The sequence below is a fragment of the Entelurus aequoreus genome, linkage group LG05 (assembly GCF_033978785.1).
Source record: "Entelurus aequoreus isolate RoL-2023_Sb linkage group LG05, RoL_Eaeq_v1.1, whole genome shotgun sequence".
In the NCBI taxonomy this organism is placed as follows: domain Eukaryota; kingdom Metazoa; phylum Chordata; class Actinopteri; order Syngnathiformes; family Syngnathidae; genus Entelurus; species Entelurus aequoreus.
In genome coordinates this window covers 3,117,736-3,143,637 of record NC_084735.1, presented here as the reverse complement: position 1 = coordinate 3,143,637, position 25,902 = coordinate 3,117,736, and the positions used below count along the sequence as shown (strand labels likewise).

Genomic DNA, 25,902 nt, shown 5'->3' with positions numbered 1-25,902 from the left:
ATTTTGTTTCTTTTTACTTGTGGGGCGGGGGAAATAAAAGCATTTGATGCGTTTGACTGTTCCTGTCAATTTGGTGGCTAAAACACAATAAACAAATGTTTAAAAACAAACAAACATACAAAAAAAAAATTAAAAAATGGGAGCTTGTCTTTTGTCTGATTTATTTATTTATTTAATTATTATTTATTATTATGATTTTTTTTTGTGTTACTTGTTGGGGGTAGGGAGGAAAGAAAAGCATTTGATGTGTTTGACTGTTCCTGTCACTTTTGTGGCTAAAAACACAAACAAACAAAAAACAAAACAAAAACGGGCAACTCATATTTTTTTAATATATTTTTATTATTATTATTATTATTATTATTATTATTATTATTATTATTATTATTATTCATTGTTATGATTTTTTTTCTTTTTTTTATCACTTGTTGGGGGTGGGGGAAATAAGAAAAGCATTTGATGTTTGACTGTTCTTGTCAATTGTGTGGCTAAAAACACAATAAACACATTAAAAAAAAAAGAGAGCAAAAAAAAGGCAACTCATATTTTTTTCTGATTTACTTATTAAATTATTATTATTATGATTTTTTCCCCTTTTGTTCCCAGAATTTCACCATAAAAACAACAGTTCTACTTTATTTTTTGTTTGTTTTTTTCTTCTAATTTTACAATAATTCGCTGTTAAATGATAGAATTAATGGTAAAAAAATAAATTAAAAAAAAGAGGCAATTTTATCCTTCAAAATAAAAGCGATGTCGGTGCAAAAATTGCAGTAACACACTAAAAAAAAAAAAACGGAAAATTTGAAAATGGAAGCTCACTTTTGCTGTAAAAATAGCAGTGGTACGGTTTTTCTTTTTATTCGGTATAAAAAGACTTGAAATTTTGCGGTGGAACTCGTATGTTTTTGCAGAAATGAGCCTTTGAAAGAAGTAACTTCCAGGAGGACGTCGTCACGGCAACGCCACAAACACAACCGGGGGAAATATCAGCCAGCGTGCGGCTCGAACAGTTTCTCTGCTGGATGTCGGGGTCGGAATCTCCCGGAGGGGTGTGGGGAGGGTGGGTTAAAGGTCACGAGGAGTCGGGCCTCCTCCACCCGCCCACGCCGAGCCTCCGCAGCTGCCGGGCGCTCTCCTCGTGGGCCGTCACCAGCGTGCGGTTCTCCTCCGCCAGGCGGCGGGACTCCTCCTCCAGGCGGGCGATCTCCAGGGCCACCTTCTCGTCCTCCACCAGCTCGGCCAGCAGCCGACACCTGACCGCCGGGGGAGGGGGAGGAGCCTGTTAGCGTGCACGCCAACAGCGAAGGACCGACTACAAGCCCCGACTAGTCGGGTTGCTTTTTTTTTGGGTAGCACACTCGACGAGCAGGACCCGCCGCATTCCCGCCGAAAGCCCTGAGTCACGCTCGGGCTGCTTTTTCTTGGGCCGGCCCGCTTCGACGGGTATGACACGCTACGTGGCGGATAGCAAAAGTGCATTGTTTACCTTTACAGCCTCCTCGCAGTCGGAATGAGTCACGAAGGGGGCGGAGTCAACTTCCTGGACTTTGACTGAACAACTGTGTGTGTGTGTGTGTGTGTGTGTGTGTGTGTGTGTGTGTGTGTGTGTGTGTGTGTGTGTGTGTGTCAAGTTACAGTGTACTGTAAATAAATAACGTGTGTGTCTATTAAAAGACTTCGATGGGAGCGGGGTGTGTCGCTTGTCGTTTGTTTACATCGAGATGACAGATTGTGCTATTTGTGTACGTTTGAAGCGTGTCGACACTTTTTCCTCTCTCACAGTCATTATTCTAAGTCATCGAACGTGCAAACAGGCTTTTGTATATTTGTTGTGCCGACAAATAAATAACTAGGGAACTCACACAGAAATTTGTGGGAAATTGTCCAGTAAACTATGTGTGTGACCTTGAAGGTTTGCACTGTAGGAGATGGACTACTCCCCTTTGTCTTATCTTTAGTGGAACAATGAGGCCGTGTTCCTTTCCGGACAGGTGGGGGCTTCCTTTCTGTGTAAGAAGTGGGCTATTCAGTTTGAGGGTCAGAACTACTTAGGAAGCCGGTATGAATGTATTGGTCTGGGTTGTTCTCCGGAAATTTTCAGTAAAACTTGATGATATTCCTACTCTGTCCTGGTGATCCTTTTTACTCAGCATATATGTCATCCAAAAGAACTTGGGATTGACCAGTAACTTAAACTCCCTTGGAGGAAGAACTGGTCCGACGCAACACATGCCAACGTTAGCATGACAACATCCGAAAAGTTAGCATACTTCTAAGTAGGTGCCAAGTATCAAACTCCGTAATTTTTAGGTTTAAAAACGAATTGAATTTGCAAACATGCTAGCATAAAACGTTAGCATGCTAAAGTTAGCATGATGCGATCGGAAAAGTTGGGATACTCCCAAGAAGGTGCCAAGTATCAAAATCCATGAATTTTATGTTTGAACGAGTAAAATTGACAAACATGGTAGTATAACACATTAGCATGGAAAAAAAATCTGAAAAGTTAGCATACTTCTAAGAAGGTGCCAAGTATCAAAATCCATAAATTTTAGGTTTAAACGAATAACATTTGCAGAAATGATATCATAACATATTAGCATGCTAACTTTAGCATGATTCAATCAGAAAAGTTAGCATACTTCTTAGAAGGTGCCAAGTTTCAAAATGAATGTATTTTAGGTTTAAATGAATCCAATTAGTAAAAATGCTAGCATAAAAAATTAGCATACTAATGTTAGCATGATAAAATCTGAAAAGTTAGCATACTTCTAGGAAGGTGCCAAGTATCAAAATCCATGAATTTTAAGTTTAAACAAATAACATTTGAAAAAATGCTGGCATAAACCATTGACATGCTAACATTAGCATGACACAATCAGAAAAGTTAGCATATTTCTAAGACGGTGCCAAGTATCAAAATTTATGTATTTTAGGTTCAAATGAATCAAATTAGTAAAAATGCTAGCATAAAAAATTAGCATACTAATGTTAGCATGATAAAATCAGAAAAGTTAGCATACTTCTAAGAAGGTGCCAAGTATCAAAATCCATAAATTTTAGGTTTAAACGAATAACATTTGCAGAAATGATAGCATAAAATATTAGCATGCTAACTTTAGCATGATACAATCAGAAAAGTTAGCATACTTCTTAGAAGGTGCCAAGTTTCAAAATTAATGTATTTTAGGTTTAAATGAATCCAATTAGTAAAAATGCTAGCATAAAAAATTAGCATACTAATGTTAGCATGATAAAATCAGAAAAGTTAGCATACTTCTAAGAAGGTGCCAAGTATCAAAATCCATAAATTTTAAGTTTAAACAAATAACATTTGAAAAAATGCTGGCATAAACCATTGACATGCTAACGTTAGCATGACACAATCAGAAAAGTTAGCATATTTCTAAGACGGTGCCAAGTATCAAAATGTATGTATTTTAGGTTTAAATGAATCAAATTAGCAAAAATGCTAGCATAAAAAAATTGCATACTAACGTTGGCATGATAAAATCAGAAAATTTAGCATACTACTAAGAAGGTGCCAAGTATCAAAATCCATAAATTTTAGGTTTAAACGAATAACATTTGCAGAAATGATAGCATAACATATTAGCATGCTAACTTTAACATGATACAATCAGAAAAGTTAGCATACTTCTAAGTAGGTGCCAAGTATCAAACTCCGTAATTTTTAGGTTTAAAAACGAATTGAATTTGCAAACATGCTAGCATAAAACGTTAGCATGCTAAAGTTAGCATGATGCGATCGGAAAAGTTGGGATACTCCCAAGAAGGTGCCAAGTATCAAAATACATGAATTTTATGTTTGAACGAGTAAAATTTACAAACATGTTAGTATAACACATTAGCATGGAAACAAATCTGAAAAGTTAGCATACTTCTAAGAAGGTGCCAAGTATCAAAATCCATAAATTTTAGGTTTAAACGAATAACATTTGCAGAAATGATAGCATAAAATATTAGCATGCTAACTTTAGCATGATACAATCAGAAAAGTTAGCATACTTCTTAGAAGGTGCCAAGTTTCAAAATTAATGTATTTTAGGTTTAAATTAATCCAATTAGTAAAAATGCTAGCATAAAAAATTAGCATACTAATGTTAGCATGATAAAATCAGAAAAGTTAGCATACTTCTAAGAAGGTGCCAAGTATCAAAATCCATAAATTTTAGGTTTAAACGAATAACATTTGCAGAAATGATAGCATAAAATATTAGCATGCTAATTTTAGCGTGATACAATCAGAAAAGTTAGCATACTTCTTAGAAGGTGCCAAGTATCAAAATGTATGTATTTTAGGTTTAAATGAATCAAATTAGTAAAAATGCTAGCATAAAAAATTAGCATACTAATGTTAGCATGATAAAATCAGAAAAGTTAGCATACTTCTAAGAAGGTGCCAAGTATCAAAATCCATAAATTTTAGGTTTAAACGAATAACATTTGCAGAAATGACAGCATAAAATATTAGCATGCTAATTTTAGCGTGATACAATCAGAAAAGTTAGCATACTTCTTAGAAGGTGCCAAGTATCAAAATGTATGTATTTTATGTTTAAATGAATCAAATTAGTAAAAATGCTAGCATAAAAAATTAGCATACTAATGTTAGCATGATAAAATCAGAAAAGTTAGCATACTTCTAAGAAGGTGCCAAGTATCAAAATCCATAAATTTTAAGTTTAAACAAATAACATTTGAAAAAATGCTGGCATAAACCATTGACATGCTAACGTTAGCATGACACAATCAGAAAAGTTAGCATATTTCTAAGACGGTGCCAAGTATCAAAATGTATGTATTTTAGGTTTAAATGAATCAAATTAGCAAAAATGCTAGCATAAAAAAATTGCATACTAACATTAGCATGATGAAATCAGAAAATTTAGCATACTACTAAGAAGGTGCCAAGTATCAAAATCCATAAATTTTAGGTTTAAACGAATAACATTTGCAGAAATGATAGCATAAAATATTAGCATGCTAACTTATAATGATACAATCAGAAAAGTTAGCATATTTCTTAGAAGGTGCCAAGTATCAAAATTAATGTATTTTATATATTTGAATCAAATTAGCAAAAATGCTGGCATAAAAAATTAGCATACTAACGTTAGCATGATAAAATCAGAAAAGTTAGCATACTTCTAAGAAGGTGCCAAGTATCAAAATCCGCAAATTTTAGGTTTAAACAAATAACATTTGAAAAAATGCTGGCATAAACCATTAACATGCTAACGTTAGCATGGTACAATCCGAAAAGTTAGCATATTTCTAAGAAGGTGCCAAGTATCAAAATCCATAAATTGTAGGTTTAAATGAATAAAATTAGCAAAAATGCCAGCATAAAAAATTAGCATACTAACGTTAGCATGATAAAATCTGAAAAGTCAGCATACTTCTAAGAAACAGCCAAGTATAAAATTAATTAATTTTAGGTTTAGACGAATAACATTTGCAGAAATGCTATCATAAAATTTGCTAAAATACTTGCATAAAACGTTAGCACGCTAAAATTAGCAATATAAAATAAGCAAAGTTAGCATACTTCTAAGAGGGTGCCTAGTATCAAAACTAATGTATATAAGGTTTAAATGAATTAAATTAGCAAAAATGCTATAATACAATTTACTAAAATACTTGCATAAAACATTAGCACGCTAATATTAGCAAAATAAAATATGCAAAGTTATCATACTTCTAAGAGGGTGCCAAGTATCAAAATGAATGTATTTTAGGTTTAAATGAATAAAATTAGCAAAAATGCTAGCATAAAATTTGCTAAAATACTTGCAAAAAACGTTAGCATGCTAAAGTTAGCAAGATAAAATAAAAAAATAACATAAATAAAAGATTAGCTTGCTAACATTAGCATGATAAAATCAGAAAAGTCAGCATACTTCTAAGAAGGTGCCAAGTATCAAAATTCATTAATTTTAGGTTTAAACGAATAACATTAGCAAAAATGCTATCATAAAATGTTAGCATGCTAACTTTAACATGATACAATCAGAAAAGTTAACATACTTCTAAGAAGGTGCCAAAATCAATCAAAATTATAGTATCAAAATTAATGTATTTTAGGTTTAAATGAATAAAATTAGCAAAAATGCTAGCATAAAAAATAGCATACTAACATTAGCATGATTACATCAGAAAAGTCAGCATACTTCTAAGAAGGTGCCAAGTATAAAATTCCATGAGTTTTGGGTTAAACTTTTTTTTTATAGCAAAAATGCTATCATAAAATTGGCTAAAATACTTGCATAAATCATTAGCATGCTAACGTTAATATGACACAATCAGAAAAGTTAGCATACTTCTAAGAAGGTGCCAAGTATCAAAATGTATGTATTTTAGGTTTAAATGAATAAAATTAGCAAAAATGCTAGCATAAAAAAATAGCATACTAACATTAGCATGATTACATCAGAAAAGTCAGCATACTTCTAAGAAGGTGCCAAGTATAAAATTCCATGAGTTTTGGGTTAAACTTTTTTTTTTTTCAGCAAAAATGCTATCATAAAATTTGCTAAAATACTTACATAAAACATTAGCACGCTAAAGTTAGTAAGATAAAAAAAGTTAGCATAATTCTAACAGGGTGCCAAGTATCAAAATCCATGAAGTTTAGGTTTAAACAATTAAACTGAGCAAAAAAGCTAGTATTAAAAAGTTAGCATGCTAACATTAGCATTGTGTTAGCATAATTTTAAGATGACGCTAAGTACCAAAAGCCATTATTTTTTTGGTTTCAAATGTATAAAATTTGCTAAAATGTTAGGATAAAATGTTAGCATGCTAAAGTTAGGTTTTTATCATCGGAAGAGTAGGCATAATTGCAAGACGGATAGAAGTCTCAAAATCTGTGAATTTTATGTTTAAATGAATACAATTTTGCTAAAATACTTGCATCGAACATTAGCACGCTAAAATTAGCAAAATAAAATAAGCAAAGTTAGCATACTTCTAAGAGGGTGCCAAGTATCAAAATTAATGTATTTTAGGTTTAAATGGATAAAATTAGCAAAAATGCTAGCATGCTATTTGCTAAAATACTTGTATAAAACATTAGCACGCTAAAATTAGCAAGATAAAATAAGCAAAGTTAGCATACTTCTAAGAGGGTGCCAAGTATCAAAGTTAATGTATTTTAGGTTTAATAAATGAATAAGATTAGCAAAAATGCTAGCATAAAATTTGATAAAATACTTGCATAAAACGTTAGCATCCTAAAGTTAGCAAGATACAATAAGCAAAGTTAGCATATTTCTAAGAGGATGCCAAGTATCAAAACTAATATATTTTAGGTTTGAATGAATAAAATTAGCAAAAATGCTAGCATAAAATTTGCTAAAATACTTGCATAAAATTTTAGCGTGCTAAAGTTAGCAAGATAAAATACGAAAAGTTAGCATACTTCTAAGAAGGTGCCAAGTTTCAAAATTCATAAATTTTAGGTTTAGACTAATAACATTTGCAGAAATGCTATCATAAAATTTGCTAAAATACTTGCATAAAACGTTAGCACGCTAAAATTAGCAAGATCAAATAAGCAAAGTTAGCATACTTCTAACAGGGTGCCAAGTATAAAAATTAATGTATTTTAGGTTTAAATGAATAAAATTAGCAAAAATGCTACCATAAAATTTGCTAAAATACTTGCATAAAACGTTAGCATGCTAAAGTTTGCAAGATAAAATAAGAAAAGTTAGCATATTTCTAAGAGGATGCCAAGTATCAAAACTAATGTATTTTAGGTTTAAATGAATTAAATTAGCAAAAATGCTATCATACAATTTGCTAAAATACTTGCATAAAACATTAGCACGCTAAAATTAGCAAAATAAAATATGCAAAGTTATCCTACTTCTGAGAGGGTGCCAAGTATCAAAATGAATTTATTTTAGGTTTAAATGAATGAAATTAGCAAAAATGCTACCATAAAATTTGCTAAAATACTTGCATAAAACATTAGCATGCTAAAGTTAGCAAGATAAAATAAGCAAAGTTAGCATACTTCTAAAAGGATGCCAAGTATCAAAACTAATGTATTTTAGGTTTAAATGAATTAAATTAGCAAAAATGCTATCAGGGGCGGTATAGCTCGGTTGGTAGAGCGGCCGTGCCAGCAACTTGAGGGTTGCAGGTTCGATCCCCGCTTCCGCCATCCTAGTCACTGCCGTTGTGTCCTTGGGCAAGACACTTTACCCACCTGCTCCCAGTGCCACCCACACTGGTATAAATGTAACTTAGATATTGGGTTTCACTATGTAAAGCGCTTTGAGTCACTTGAGAAAAAGCGCTATATAAATGTAATTCACTTAATTCACTTCACATCATACAATTCGCTAAAATACTTGCATAAAACATTAGCACGCTAAAATTAGCAAAATAAAATATGCAAAGTTATCATACTTCTAAGAGGGTGCCAAGTATCAAAATGAATGTATTTTAGGTTTAAATGAATAAAATTAACAAAAATGCTAGCATAAAATTTGCTAAAATACTTGCAAAAAACGTTAGCATGCTAAAGTTAGCAAGATAAAATAAAAAAATAAAATAAATAAAAGATTAGCTTGCTAAAATTAGCATGATAAAATCAGAAAAGTCAGCATACTTCTATGAAGGTGCCAAGTATCAAAATTAATTAATTTGAGGTTTAAACGAATAACATTAGCAAAAATGCTATCATAAAATGTTAGCATGCTAACTTTAACATGATTCAATCAGAAAAGTTAACATACTTCTAAGAAGGTGCCAAAATCAATCAAAATTATAGTATCAAAATTAATGTATTTTAGGTTTAAATGAATAAAATTAGCAAAAATGCTAGCATAAAAAAATTGCATACTAACATTAGCATGATTAAATCAGAAAAGTCAGCATACTTCTAAGAAGGTGCCAAGTATAAAATTCCATGAGTTTTGGGTTAAACTTTTTTTTTTTTCAGCAAAAATGCTATCATAAAATTTGCTAAAATACTTGCATAAAACATTAGCACGCTAAAGTTAGTAAGATAAAAAAGTTAGCATAATTCTAACAGGGTGCCAAGTATCAAAATCCATGAAGTTTAGGTTTAAACAATTAAACTGAGCAAAAAAGCTAGTATTAAAAAGTTAGCATGCTAACATTAGCATTGTGTTAGCATAATTTTATGATGACGCTAAGTACCAAAAGCCATTATTTTTTTGGTTTCAAATGTATAAAATTTGCTAAAATGTTAGCATAAAATGTTAGCATGCTAAAGTTAGGTTTTTATCATCGGAAGAGTAGGCATAATTGCAAGACGGATAGAAGTCTCAAAATCTGTGAATTTTATGTTTAAATGAATACAATTTGCTAAAATACTTGCATCGAACGTTAGCACGCTAAAATTGGCAAAACAAAATAAGCAAAGTTAGCATACTTCTAAGAGGGTGCCAAGTATCAAAATTAATGTATTTTAGGTTTAAATGGATAAAATTAGCAAAAATGCTAGCATACAATTTGCTAAAATACTTGTATAAAACATTAGCACGCTAAAATTAGCAAGATAAAAAAAGCAAAGTTAGCATACTTCTAAGAGGGTGCCAAGTATCAAAGTTAATGTATTTTAGGTTTAATAAATGAATAAGATTAGCAAAAATGCTAGCATAAAATTTGATAAAATACTTGCATAAAACGTTAGCATCCTAAAGTTAGCAAGTTACAATAAGCAAAGTTAGCATATTTCTAAGAGGATGCCAAGTATCAAAACTAATGTATTTTAGGTTTGAATGAATAAAATTAGCAAAAATGCTAGCATAAAATTTGCTAAAATACTTGCATAAAATTTTAGCATGCTAAAGTTAGCAAGATAAAATACGAAAAGTTAGCATACTTCTAAGAAGGTGCCAAGTTTCAAAATTCATAAATTTTAGGTTTAGACGAATAACATTTGCAGAAATGCTATCATAAAATTTGCTCAAATACTTGCATAAAACGTTAGCACGCTAAAATTAGCAAGATCAAATAAGCAAAGTTAGTATACTTCTAAGAGGGTGCCAAGTATCAAAATTAATGTATTTTAGGTTTAAATGGATAAAATTAGCAAAAATGCTAGCATACAATTTGCTAAAATACTTGTATAAAACATTAGCACGCTAAACTTAGCAAGATAAAATAAGCAAAGTTAGCATACTTCTAAGAGGGTGCCAAGTATCAAAGTTAATGTATTTTAGGTTTAATAAATGAATAAGATTAGCAAAAATGCTAGCATAAAATTTGATAAAATACTTGCATAAAATGTTAGCATCCTAAAGTTAGCAAGATACAATTAGCAAAGTTAGCATATTTCTAAGAGGATGCCAAGTATCAAAACTAATATATTTTAGGTTTGAATGAATAAAATTAGCAAAAATGCTAGCATAAAATTTGCTAAAATACTTGCATAAAATTTTAGCATGCTAAAGTTAGCAAGATAAAATACGAAAAGTTAGCATACTTCTAAGAAGGTGCCAAGTTTCAAAATTCATAAATTTTAGGTTTAGACGAATAACATTTGCAGAAATGCTATCATAAAATTTGCTAAAATACTTGCATAAAACGTTAGCACGCTAAAATTAGCAAGATCAAATAAGCAAAGTTAGCATACTTCTAAGAGGGTGCCAAGTATCAAAATTAATGTATTTTAGGTTTAATAAATGAATAAAATTAGCAAAATTGCTAGCATAAAATTTGCTAAAATACTTGCATAAAACATTAGCATGCTAAAGTTAGCAAGATAAAATAAGCAAAGTTAGCATACTTCTAAGAGGATGCCAAGTATCAAAACTAATGTATTTTAGGTTTAAATGAATTAAATTAGCAAAAATGCTATCATACAATTCACTAAAATACTTGAATAAAACATTAGCACGCTAAAATTAGCAAAACAAAATATGCAAAGTTATCATACTTCTAAGAGGGTGCTAAGTTCAAAATGAATGTATTTTAGGTTTAAATGAATAAAATTAGCAAAAATGCTATCATAAAATTTGCTAAAATACTTGCATAAAATGTTAGCATGCTAAAGTTTGCAAGATAAAATAAGAAAAGTTAGCATACTTCTAAGAAGGTGACAAGTATCAAAACTAATGTATTTTAGGTTTAAATGAATTAAATTAGCAAAAATGCTATCATACTATTCGCTAAGATACTTGCATAAAACATTAGCACGCTAAAATTAGCAAAATAAAATATGCAAATTTATCATACTTCTAAGAGGGTGCCAAGTATCAAAATGAATGTATTTTAGGTTTAAATGAATAAAATTAGCAAAAATGCTAGCATAAATTGCAAGACGGATAGAAGTCTCAAAATCTGTGAATTTTATGTTTAAATGAATACAATTTTGCTAAAATACTTGCATCGAACGTTAGCACGCTAAAATTAGCAAAACAAAATAAGCAAAGTTAGCATGCTTCTAAGAGGGTGCCAAGTATCAAAGTCCATGGAGTTTAGGTTTAAACAAATAAACTGAGCAAAAAAAGCTAGTATTAAAAGTTAGCATGCTAACGTTAGCATTGTGTTAGCTTAATTTTAAAATAAAAAATAAAAACATTTTGTTAGCTAAAATGCTAGTGTAATACGTTAGCAGGCAAAGGTTAGCATGCTAACTTTTTTTTTTTTTTTAACCTACATTAATTAATTATACTTCTAAGCAACAATTTTGATCATAGCCAAAATGCTAACTGTGCGAAATGTTGATTTACTTGCGCTCCTCCAGAACGGCGATGTCGTGCTTGACTTGGTGGAACTCCCGGGCCATCCTGCAGTGTTCCTTGTACACGTGCACGCTCTCTTTCAGGGACACGCACGGAGCCACCGGCTGCTCGGCGCAAGACAAAAAACACTCAAATCGTAAAAATCCCAACGGTAGCATTTGGCTAATGACCGTGCGTGGACATGCTACCTGCAGTCGCTGTTCCACATCGGGGAAAGTCTGAGAGAGTTCATCCGCATTTTGTGCATCTGTCAACAACAACACCCATATGTCAAGATCACAAATATTTGCACGTTAATGTTAGCATGCTAACGGTTAGCATGCGCTAACATCCAAGTTATAAGACTGGGCTGTAAGCTTGTAAAATTATCTACAAATCTTAGCATGCTAACAGTTAGCAACTTATCTAATTATCTAAACATGCTAGCATGCTAATGATAGCATGCTAACATACTGACAATGGCATGCTATCAGTTAGCAAATGTCAAGTACCAAGTTCTGAGACTCTAAAGTGTACGGCTGAAAAATTGGCATAAAATGTTAGCACGTTAATGTTGGCATGCTAACAGTTAGCATGTGTTAACTAAGCTGTAAGCTTGTAAAATTATCTAAAAACCTTAGCATGCTAACAGTTAGCAAATGTCAGGTACCAAGTTATGAGACTGAGGTGTACGGCTGAAAAATTGGCCTAAAATGTTTGCCCGTTAATGTTGGCATGCTAACAGTTAGCATGTGTTGACTACCAAATAATATGACTCTGAGCTGTAAGCTTGTAAAATGATCTAAGCATGTTAGCATGCTAGTTATAGCATGCTAACATACTGACAATGTCTTGCTAACATTTAGCAAATGTCAAGTACCAAGTTCTGAGACCCTAAAGTGTACGGCTGAAAAATTGGCTTAAAAGATTTGCACGCTAATGTTAGCATGCTAACAGTTAGCATGTGTTAACTACTAAGTTATATACGACTCTGAGCTGTAAGCTTGTAAAATGATCTAAAAAATCTTAGGATGCTAACAGTTAGCAAGTGTCAAGTACCAAGTTATGAGACTGAGGTGAATGGCTGAAAAATTGGCATGAAATGTTAGCACGTTAATGTTGGTATGCTAACAGTTAGCATGTGTTAACTACCAAGTTTATAAGACTTAAGCTGTAAGCTTGTTAAATTATCAAAAAATCTTAGCATGCTAACAGATAGCAAACGTCAAGTACCAAGTTACGAGACTGAGGTGTAGGGCTGAAAAATTGGCCTAAAAGGTTAGCACGTTAATGTCGGCATGCTAACAGTTAGCATGTGTTAACTACCAAGTTATATGACTCTGAGCTGTAAGCTTGTAAAAGTATCTAAACATGTTAGCATTCTATTGATAGCGTGCTAGCATACTGACGACGGCATGCTAACTGTTAGCAAATGTCAAGTCCCAAGTTATGTGTACGGCTGAAAAGTTGGCTTAAAAGATTTGCACGCTAATGTTAGCATGCTAACAGTTAGCATGTGTTAACTACTAAGTTATATACGACTCTGAGATGTAAGCTTGTAAAATTATCTAAAAAAATCTTAGGATGCTAACCGTTAGCAAATGTCAGGTACCAAGTTATGAGACTGAGGTGAATGGCTGAAAAATTGGCATGAAATGTTAGCACGTTAATGTTGGCATGCTAACAGTTAGCATTTGTTAAGTGCCAAGTTATACGACTCTGAGCTGTAAGCTTGTAAAATTATCTACAAATCTTAGCATGCTAACAGTTAGCAAATGTCAAGTACCAAGTTATGAGACTGAGGTGTAGGGCTGAAAAATTGGCCTAAAAGGTTAGCACGTTAATGTTGGCATGCTAACAGTTAGCATGTTTTAACTACCAAGTTATATGACTCTGAGCTGTAAGCTTGTAAAATTATCTAAACATGTTAGCATTCTATTGATAGCGTGCTAGCATACTGATGACGGCATGCTAACTGTTAGCAAATGTCAAGTCCCAAGTTATGTGTACGGCTGAAAAGTTGGCTTAAAAGATTTGCACGCTAATGTTAGCATGCTAACAGTTAGCATGTGTTAACTACTAAGTTATATACGACTCTGAGCTGTAAGCTTGTAAAATTATCTAAAAAAATCTTAGGATGCTAACAGTTAGCAAATGTCAAGTACCAAGTTATGAGACTGAGGTGAATGGCTGAAAAATTGGCATGAAATGTTAGCACGTTAATGTTGGCATGCTAACAGTTAGCATTTGTTAAGTGCCAAGTTATACGACTCTGAGCTGTAAGCTTGTAAAATTATCTACAAATCTTAGCATGCTAACAGTTAGCAAATGTCAAGTACCAAGTTATGAGACTGAGGTGAATGGCTGAAAAATTGGCATGAAATGTTAGCACGTTAATGTTGGCATGCTAACAGTTAGCATGTGTTAACTACCAAGTTTATAAGACTGAGCTGTAAGCTTGTTAAATTATCAAAAAAATCTTAGCATGCTAACAGTTAGCAAACGTCAAGTACCAAGTTACGAGACTGAGGTGTAGGGCTGAAAAATTGGCCTAAAAGGTTAGCACGTTAATGTCGGCATGCTAGCAGTTAGCATGTGTTAACTACCAAGTTATATGACTCTGAGCTGTAAGCTTGTAAAAGTATCTAAACATGTTAGCATTCTATTGATAGCGTGCTAGCATACTGACGACGGCATGCTAACTGTTAGCAAATGTCAAGTCCCAAGTTATGTGTACGGCTGAAAAGTTGGCTTAAAAGATTTGCACGCTAATGTTAGCATGCTAACAGTTAGCATGTGTTAACTACTAAGTTATATACGACTCTGAGCTCTAAGCTTGTAAAATTATCTAAAAAATCTTAGGATGCTAACAGTTAGCAAATGTCAAGTACCAAGTTACGAGACTGAGGTGTAGGGCTGAAAAATTGGCCTAAAAGGTTAGCATGTTAATGTTGGCATGCTAACAGTTAGCATGTGTTAACTACCAAGTTATATGACTCTGAGCTGTAAGCTTGTAAAAGTATCTAAACATGTTAGCATTCTATTGATAGCGTGCTAGCATACTGACGACGGCATGCTAACTGTTAGCAAATGTCAAGTCCCAAGTTATGTGTACGGCTGAAAAGTTGGCTTAAAAGATTTGCACGCTAATGTTAGCATGCTAACAGTAGGCACGTGGTAACTACCAAGTTATGTGACTCTGAGCTCTAAGTTTGTAAAATTATTTGAAAAAGTTGGCACGCTAACAATAGCATGCTAGCATACTGACAATGGCATGCCAAGTTATGTGACTCTGGGGGGGGGGGGGGTACGGCTGAAAAACAGGCTGGAAAAAGTGTTAGCATGTGTCATGCTAACTGTTAGCATGACACAAAAACGAACCCAACTGTGGCCTCAAAAGGGGTGTTCCTAATGAAGTGTCCCGTCAGTGTGAACAGCGAGCTAACAAGAGCGCACGTACGAGCAGAGAGGGAATCGAACAGGCGGCCCTACGTGCCTCGCCAGTAATTCCTCACCCTGGCATGACGCAACCGGCTAAAAACGGCCTGCGGCAATCGCGGACGTTAATAATAAAACCCTTCTGCCGCTTCAGGTTGGAGCGACTCGGGACAAGAACCGGGTCACTTCTGGACAGGACGGGCGAGGAGGGGAGACCGAACGGAGCCAGAAGTCGGCTGAGGGATCTCCTCAGCACCAGCGCTCGTAAAAATAGGTCCGGGCTCTAAAAGCTGAACGGCGAACTTGACCCCGCAGAAAACATCCTGCCAGAGAGCCCGTCAGTGGCGGACACTCGTCACGCATGCCGGCAGACGACCACAATGTTCTGGATTGTGTCATGCATTCCGCTACGGGAGTGAAAGCACAGCGGGTGTGGAGCCCAGACCTGCACCCTGTGGAGTCTAGAAGGAAACTAAGTGTCTGAAAAGGCTAGACCGAAGTAGATATGCTAATATAAGCATGACAACAGGTCAGGTATCAAAAGCCATGATTTTTAGGTTTAAAGGAAGGAAATTAGCTAAAATGCTAATTAGCATTATGCTAATTAGCATGCTATCCTAACGTTAGCATGATAACGTAGGACAGGTTAGCAAACTTCTAAGACCGCGCAAAGTGTCAAAAGCCACGATTTTTAGGTTTAAACAAAGGACATTAGCTAAAATGCTAGCATAATAAGTTAGCATGCTAACATTTGCATGCTAACATAAATTAAATTAACATACTTTACTATCAAATATCAAAAGCCATGATTTTAAGGTTTAAATGAAGGAAATTAGCTACAATGCTAATTAGCATTATGCTAATTAGCATGCTATCCTAATGTTTGCACGATAACGTAGGAAAGGTTAGCAAACTTCTAAGACCGCGCAAAGTGTCAAAAGTCACGATTTTTAGGTTTAAACCAATGACATTAGCTAAAATGCTAGCATAATAAGTTAGCATGCTAACATTTGCATGCTAACATAAGATAAATCAACATACTTTAGTATCAAATATAAAAAGCCATGATTTTTAGGTTTAAACGAAGGAATTTAGCTACAATGCTAATTTGCATTATGCTAATTAGCATGCTATATTAATGTTAGCATGATAACGTAGGAAAGGTTAGCAAACTTCTAAGACTGCGCAAAGTGTCAAAAGCCACGATTTTTAGGTTTAAACAAATGACATTAACTAAAATGCTAGCATTATAAGTTAGCATGCTAACATTTGCATGCTAACATAAGATAAATTAACATACTTTAGTATCAAATATCAGAAACCATGATTTTTGGGTTTAAACGAAGGAATTTAGCTACAATGCTAATTAGCATCATGCTAATTAGCATGTTATCCTAATGTTAGCATGATAGCGTAGGAAAGGTTAGCAAACTTCTAAGACAGCGCAAAGTGTCAAAAGCTACGATTTTTAGGTTTGAATGAAGGAAATGAGCTAAAATGCTAATTAGCATTATGCTAAATAGCATGCTATCCTAATGCTAGCATGCTAACGTAGGAAAGGTTAGCAAACTTCTAAGACCGTGCAAAGTGTCAAAAGCCATGATTTTTAGGTTTAAACGGAGGAAATTAGCTACAATGCTAATTAGCTTCATGCTAATTAGCATGCTAGCATGCAAACATAAACATGCACGCAATTAGCATGTTTCAAACACCAAGTTACACGACTGTAAAGTGTATGGCTGCGGAATTAGACAAAAAAAAGCGTAAAATTAGGAAATCCCCTGAAGAGCAGAGAAACCTGCAAAACAGGCTTGTAGGGATGAAATAGCCTCTGTGTGTTTTCCTGACCTAACATATATATATATATATATATATTTAAATACAGCCCAAAATGTTTTAACCCAATGCGGCCCCCGGGGGAAAAAGTTTAGGGACCTAATAATAAGTTAGCATGCTAATTAGCATTATGCTAATTAGCATGCTAGCACCCAAACATAAACATGCACACAGTTAGCATGTTTCAAATAGCAAGTTTTATGTCTGTAAAGTGTGTGGCTGCTGAATTAGACAAAAAAAAAACGTAAAATTAGGAAAGCCCCTGAAGAGCAGAGAAACCTGCAAAACAGGCTTGTATGGATGAAATAGCCTCTGTGTTTTTTCCTGACCTAATGTATATACATATCTAAATATAGCCCACATTTTTTTTAACCCAATGCGGCCCTCAAGTGAAAAAGTTTAGGGACCTAATAATAAGTTAGCATGCTAATATTGGGGGGGGGGGGTGAATCATTTTGCAATGCAGTCTGCTGAAAATGATGGAAAGCGCCGCTCTACATAGCAACTGACGCTTTGGTCAAAGTTGCAATTGCCACAGAACACATTTTAAGATATTCAACCCTCTACTGCCACCTGGTAGAGATAACTCGGAGTAGTCTAAACAAAGGGAGTGGGGGCGAGGGACAGAGGGAAGATCACGGGACGATCTGGACCGGGCTGGGGAACGCTGGTGTGCTAGATTGGTCTCACGTTTGTCCTCTGAGCTTGGAGAATAAACCACAAAATACCAATTACTGCCTGTTGATTGAATACAAACATCAGCTTATTGCCATAAAAAGCAATTTGAATTCCCCATTGGAGGAACGCTGGTCGACGCAACACCCAAAATGTGTCACGTTTCATGTGTCAGTTTAACTCTGTCAAAACTTTGACAAACACGTCATTAAAAAGATCTAAATAAGCACATAAAAAATTGGATAATAATGCTGGAAAACTCTGCAGTGATCCGATATTAAAAATAATAATAACAACTTTAGATTTATAATGCACTTTTAGAGCGGTGATGTCACAATGGAGCTTTGAGGGCGCCCAGTTTGTAGCGTACAGAAATAGAGGGAACACCTGTCTCACATGAAGAATGAATGCATTTGAAGTGGCGGGGGTGGGGTGGGGATGGGGGGGGTGGGGGGGGTGGGGGTTGGGGGGGGGGGGTCCGTGGGGTGCATGAGTGGTCCATTTTGGTGAGAAGAATGCTGTGCATGCTTTCCACACATACTGGAAAGACAGCGAGAGGAGGCCTGAAGGCTTTGGGCGGTCTTAAATGATCAACCTAAAATAAGTTGTTATCAGCATTTTGATATAGTGGGCGACAGCTGTGTGTGTGTGTGTGTGTGTGTGTGTGTGTGTGTGTGTGTGTGTGTGTGTGTGTGTGTGTGTGTGTGTGTGTGTGTGTGTGTGTGTGTGTGTGTGTGTACCTGATGTGCCGTCAAGGCTGAAGGAGATCCGGACTTCAGGTGTATCAGGAGACACTCGTCTGGCTGACGTGATCATTTAACCCCGGGGGTGTCCTAACTTTTGTCCACTGAGGGCCGCGCACTGAAAAGTCGAAACATGCGTCGACCATTTTGATATTTCTCATTTTCAAAAACAACACAATAATAGTCAAAAAACATTTTTTAAATAAGTCTTATATAATTTGTTATTATTATAAACGCTTAAATCTCGAGCTCAACTTCAGGTTTATTTGTCAAAATTAGGGATGCCGATAAATGCGTTAAAATGTAATATCGGAAATTATCGGTATCGTTTTTTTTAATTATCTGTATCATTTTTTTGTGTGTTTTTTTTTAATTAAATCAACATAAAAAACACAAGATACACTTACAATTAGTGCACCAACCCAAAAAACCTCCCTCCCCCCATTTCTTTCTGTTATCAATATTCTGCTTCCTACATTATATATCAATATATATCAATACAGTCTGCAAGGGATACAGTCCGTAAGCACACATGATTGTGCGTGCTGCTGCTCCACTAATAGTACTAACCTTTAACACTTAATGTTACTCATTTTCATTCATTACTAGTTTCTATGTAACTGTTTTTATATTGTTTTACTTTCTTTTTTATTCAAGAAAATGTTTTTAATTTAGTTATCTTATTTTATTATTATTATTTTTTAAAAAGTACCTTATCTTCACCATACCTGGTTGTCCAAATTAGGCATAATAATGTGTTAATTCCACAACTGCATATATCGGTTGATATCGGTATCGGTTTTTTTATTATCTGTATCGGTGTATTTTTTTTATTTTTTTATTTTTTTTATTAAATCCACATAAAAAACACAAGATACACTTACAATTAGTGCACCAACCCATAAACCCCCCCCCCCCCCCCCCCATTTCTTTCTGTTATCAATATTCTGCTTCCTACATTATATATCAATGTATATCAATACAGTCTGCAAGGGATACAGTCCGTAAGCACACATGATTGTGCGTGCTGCTGCTCCACTAATAGTACTAACCTTTAACAGTTAATTTGACTCATTTTCATTCATTACTAGTTTCTATGTAACTGTTTTTATATTGTTTTACTTTCTTTTTTATTTAAGAAAATGTTTTTAATTTATTTATCTTATTTTATTTGATTCATTTTTTTAAAAAGTACCTTATCTTCACCATACCTGGTTGTCCAAATTAGGCATAATAATGTGTTAATTCCACGACTGCATATATCGGTTGATATCGGTATCGTTTTTTTATTATCTGTATCGGTTTATTTTTTTTATTTTTATTTTATCAAATCAACATAAAAAACACAAGATACACTTACAATTAGTGCACCAACCCAAAAAACCTCCCTCCCCCCATTTCTTTCTGTTATCAATATTCTGCTTCCTACATTATATATCAATATATATCAATACAGTCTGCAAGGGATACAGTTATTAATATTAACAATATATATCAATACAGTCTGCAAGGGATGCAGTCCGTAAGCACACATGATTGTGCGTGCTGCTGCTCCACTAATAGTACTAACCTTTAACACTTCATTTGACAACATTTTCATTCATTACTAGTTTCTATGTAACTGTTTTTATATTGTTTTACTTTCTTTTTTATTCAAGAAAATGTTTTTAATTCAGTTATCTTATTATTATTTTTAATTTTTTAAAGTACCTTATCTTCACCATACCTGGTTGTCCAAATTAGGCATAATAATGTGTTAATTCCACGACTGTATATATCGGTTGATATCGGTATCGGTTTTTTATTATCTGTATCGGTTTTTTATATTTTTTATTTTATTTTTTTCTATGTAACTGTTCTTATATTGTTTTACTTTCTTTTTTATTCAAGAAAATGTTTTTAATTTAGTTATCTTATTTTTTTTTTTTTTTTTTTAAAGTACCTTATCTTCACCATACCTGGTTGTCCAAATTAGGCATAATAATGTGTTAATTCCACGACTGCATATATCGGTTGATATCGGTATCGGTTGATATTGGTATCGGTAATTAAAGAGTTGGACAATATCGGAATGTCGGATATCGGCAAAAAGCCATTATCGGACATCCCTAGTCAAAATAAGTCAAAAATATTCATTTTGCCCTTTTTGTCAAAGAAAACCCTTTTTTTTAATGGCAAACACACAAAATATGCAAGCTTTCCCCCCCAAAATAATAATGTTGAAATGTTTAACCACAAAACCCAAAAGCAATATAGTAAATAAAAACAGAATACACAGATTTGCTGATCCTTTTCAACTTATATTCAATTGAATAGACTGCAAAGACAAGATATTTCATGTTCACACTGGAAAACTTGGTTATATTTGCAAATATTAGCTCATTTGGAATTTGACGCCTGCAACGTGCTTCAAAAAAAGCTGGCACGAGTGGCAAAAAAGACGGGGAAAGTTGAGGAATGCTCATCCAACACTTATTTGGAACATCCCACAGGTGGACAGGCTAATTGGGAACAGGTGGGTGCCATGATTGGGTATAAAAGCAGCTTCCAAACAAGGACGGGGCGAGGGTCACCACTTTGTCAACAAATGCCTGAGCAAATTGTCTAAGAACGACATTTCTCAACCAGCTATTGCAAGGAATTTAGGGATTTCACCATCTACGCCCCGCAATATCACCAGAGAATCTGGAGAAATCACTGCACGTAAGCCATGATATGACGGACCTTGGATACCTCAGGCGGTACTGCGTCAAAAAGCCACATCAGTGTGTAAAGGATATCACCACATGGGCTCAGGAACACTTCAGAAACCCCACTGTCCGTAACGACAGTTGGTCGCTACATCTGTAAGTGCAAGTTAAAACTCCACTATGCGAAGCCAAAGCCATTTATCAACAACACCCAGAAACGTCGCCGGCTTCGCTGGGCCCCAGCGCATCCAAGATGGATTGATGCAAAGTAGAAAAGTGTTCCGTGGTCTGACGAGTCCACATTTCAAATTGTTTTTAGAAACTGTGGACGTCGCCAAAGAGGAAAAGAACCATCCGGATTGTTCTAGTCCAGGGGTCAGCAACCTTTTTGAAAGCAAGAGCTACTTCTTGGGTAGTGATTAATGCGAAGGGCTACCAGTTTGATACACACTTCAATAAATTGCCAGAAATAGCCAATTTGCTCAATTTACCTTTAACTCTATGTTATTATTAATAATTAATGATATTTACACTTAATTGAATGGTTTAAAAGAGGAGAAAACACGAAAAAAATGACAATTACATTTTGAAACATAGTTTATTTTCAATTTCGACTCTTTAAAATTCAAAATTCAACCGCAAAAAAGAGGAGAAAAACTAACAAATTCGAATCTTTTTGAAAAAATTTAAAAAATAATTTATGGAACATCATTAGTAATTTTTCCTGATCAAGATTAATTTTAGAATTTTGATGACATGTTTTAAATAGGTTAAAATCCAATCTGCACTTTGTTAGAATATATAACAAATTGGACCAAGCTATATTTCTAACAAAGACAAATAATTATTTCTTCTATATTTTCCAGAACAAAAATGTTAAAAGAAATTCAAAAGACTTTGAAATAAGATTTAAATTTGATTCTATAGATTTTCTAGATTTGCCAGAATATTTTTTTTGAATTTTAATCATAATAAGTTTGAAGAAATATTTCACAAATATTCTTCGTCGAAAAAACAGAAGCTAAAATGAAGAATTAAATTAAAATGTATTTATTATTCTTTATAATAAAAAAAATAAATTTACTTGAACATTGATTTAAATTGTCAGGAAAGAAGAGGAAGGAATTTAAAAGGTAAAAAGGTATATGTGTTTAAAAATCCTAAAATCATTTTTAAGGTTGTATTTTTTCTCTAAAATTGTCATTCTGAAAGTTATAAGAAGCAAAGTAAAAAAATTAATGAATTTATTTAAGCAAGTGAAGACCAAGTCTTTCAAATATTTTCTTGGATTTTCAAATTCTATTTGAGTTTTGTCTCTCTTAGAATTAAAAATGTCGGGCAAAGCGAGACCAGCTTGCTAGTAAATAAATACAATTTAAAAAATAGAGGCAGCTCACTGGTAAGTGCTGCTATTTGAGCTATTTTTAGAACAGGCCGGCGGGCTACTCATCTGGTCCTTACGGGCTACCTGGTGCCCGCGGGCACCACGTTGGTGACCCCTGGTGTAGGCGCAAAGTGTAAAAGGCAGCATGTGTGATGGTATGGGGGTGTATTAGTGGCCAAGACATGGGTAACTTACACATCTGTGAAGGCACCATTAATGCTGAAAGGTACATACAGCTTTTGGAGCAACATATGTTGGCATCCAAGCAACGTTACCATGGACGCCCCTGCTTATTTCAGCAAGACAATGCCGAGCCACGTGTTACATCAACGTGGCTTCGCAGTAAAAGAGTGCGGGTACTAGACTGGCCTGCCTGTAGTCCAGACCTGTCTCCCATTGAAAATGTGTGGTGCATTATGAAGCCTAAAATAGCACAACGGAGACCCCCGGACTGTTGAACAACTTAAGCTGTACATCAGGGGTCCCCAAACTGCGGGCCGGATACGGCCTCCCCAGCGTCCAAAATCCGGCCCGCGGGAAGTCCCAAGTTTAAAAAAAATAAATAAATAAAATATATATATATATATATATATTTTTTGTATTATTTTTTTTTTTAAATTTGTCCTTACCAGTCCATTTTCTAGCGTCTCCTAGCCAGTCAGGCAAATCATATTGTCTAAAAATGCATTTTACCATCGATGACGTGACATGCAGCAAGTGCGCTCTTTAAGTCAATTAGTGCGCGAGGAAAATATATATATATATATATATATATATATATATATATATATATATATATATATATATATATATATATATATATATATATATATATATATACACTACCGTTCAAAAGTTTGGGGTCACCCAAACAATTTAGTGGAATAGCCTTCATTTCTAAGAAGAAGAATAGACTGTGGAGTTTCAGATGAAAGTTCTCTTTTTCTGGCCATTTTGAGCGTTTAATTGACCCCACAAATGTGATGCTCCAGAAACTCAATCTGCTCCAAGGAAGGTCAGTTTTGTAGCTTCTGTAACGAGCTAAAGTGTTTTCAGATGTGTGAACATGATTGCACAAGGGTTTTCTAATCATCAATTAGCCTTCTGAGCCAATGAGCAAACACATTGTACCATTAGAACACTGGAGTGATAGTTGCTGGAAATGGGCCTCTATACACCTATGTAGATATTGCACCAAAAAGCAGACATTTGCAGCTAGAATAGTCATTTACCACATTAGCAATGTATAGAGTGTATTTCTGTAAAGTTAAGACTAGTTTAAAGTTATCTTCATTGAAAAGTACAGTGCTTTTCCTTCAAAAATAAGGACATTTACATGTAACCACAAACTTTTGAACGGTAGTGTATATATATATATATATATATATATATATATATATATATATATATATATATATATATATATATATATATATATATATATATATATATATATATACTTACACACATATAGACACATATAGACACATATACATATATACACATATAGATATATACACATATATACACATATACATATATATACACATATACATATACACATATATATATATATATGCATATATATATATATATATATATATATATATATATATATATATATATATATATATATATATATATATATATATATATATATATATATATATATATATATATATTAGAGATGTCCAATATTATCGGCCGATAAATGCGTTAAAATGTAATATCGGAAATTGTCGGTATCGTTTTTTTATTATCAGTATCGGCTTTTTTTTTTTTTTTTTATTAAATCCACATAAAAACACAAGATACACTTACAATTAGTGCACCAACCCAAAAAACCTCCCTCCCCCCATTTCTTTCTGTTATTAATATTCTGCTTCCTACATTATGTATCAATATATATCAATACAGTCTGCAAGGGATACAGTCCGTAAGCACACATGATTGTGCGTGCTGCTGCTCCACTAATAGTACTAACCTTTAACACTTCATTTTACTCATTCTCATTCATTACTAGTTTCTATGTAACTGTTTTTATATTGTTTTACTTTCTTTTGTATTCAAGAAAATGTTTTTAATTTATTTATCTTATTTTATTTGATTCATTTTTTTAAAAAAGTACCTTATCTTCACCAGTCCTGGTTGTCCAAATTAGGCATAATAATGTGTTAATTCCACGACTGTATATATCGGTTGATATCGGTATCGGTTGATATCGGTATCGGTAATTAAAGAGTTGGACAATATCGGCATATCGGATATCGGCAAAAAGCCACTATCGGACATCCCTAATATATATATATATATATATATATATATATATATATATATATATATATATATATATAGTGCGGCCCCCAGCCAAATTGTTTTACCCCAACGCGGCCCCAGAGTCATCAAGCAAGAATGGGAAATAATTCCACTTCAAAAATGTGTCTCCTCAGTTCCCAAACCTTCACTGAGTGTTGTTAAAAGGAAAGGCCATGTAACACATTGGTAAAAATGCCCCTCTGACAACTTTTTTGCAATGTGTTGCTGCCATTAAATTCCAAGTTCATGATTATTTGCCAAAAAGTTTCTCAGTGTGAACATGAAGTATCTTGTCTTTGCAGTCTAATCAATTGAATATAAGTGGAAAAGGATTTGCCAATCATTGTATTCAGTTTTTATTTACCATTTACACAACTTGACAACTTCACCGGCTTTGGGTTTTGTAACTGGAGACTTAAATATGTCAATAATTCATATTATTATTATTTTTGAGCAATGACAGATTTGAATAAAATACCACTCAAATTCTTGGGGATCCAAAAGGGTCCCACTCATAAAAGTGTTAAAAGTTGTACTTTTTACTTTCAATGCTTAAATCTCTCAATCAACTTCAGATCTATCAATTATACAAACCCCGTTTAAATATGAGTTGGGAAATTGTGTTAGATGTAAATACAAACGGAATACAATGATTTGCAAATTTTTGATGTTCAAACTAAATACAGTTGGTCGCTACATCTGTCAGTGCAAGTTAAAGCTCTACTATGCAAAGCGAAAGCCATTTATCAACAACACCCAGAAACGCCGCCGGCTTCTCTGGGCCCGAGATCATCTAAGATGGACTCATGCAAAGTGGAAAAGTGTTCTGTGGTCTGACAAGTCCACGTTTCAAATTTTTTTTGGAAATATTCGACATCGTGTCATCCGGACCAAAGGGGAAGCGAACCATCCAGACTGTTATCCACGCAAAGTGTAAAAGGCAGCATGTGTGATGGTATGGGGGTGTATTAGTGCCCAAGACATGGGTAACTTACACATCTGTGAAGGCACCATTAATGCTGAAAGGTACATACAGCTTTTGGAGCAACATATGCTGCCGTCTAAGCGCCGTCTTTTTCATGGACGCC

At 34.0% G+C, this 25,902-nt stretch overlaps 1 protein-coding gene across 1 annotated transcript in view; it reads right to left on the bottom strand.

Annotated features, from left to right (window-relative positions):
* Positions 1-789: 789 nt before the first annotated feature.
* LOC133649544 (MAP3K7 C-terminal-like protein) overlaps positions 790-25,902 on the bottom strand; it is a 30,329-nt gene continuing 5,216 nt past the window's right edge. The window contains exons 2-5 of the mRNA XM_062046136.1: positions 18,422-18,542; positions 11,942-12,000; positions 11,742-11,857; positions 790-1,256 (exon numbers count right to left, since the gene is read on the bottom strand). Of these exons, the coding sequence (XP_061902120.1) occupies positions 1,076-1,256; positions 11,742-11,857; positions 11,942-12,000; positions 18,422-18,497 (432 nt within the window). The 5' untranslated portion in view covers positions 18,498-18,542 and the 3' untranslated portion in view covers positions 790-1,075. The remainder of the gene's footprint in view (positions 1,257-11,741; positions 11,858-11,941; positions 12,001-18,421; positions 18,543-25,902) is intronic.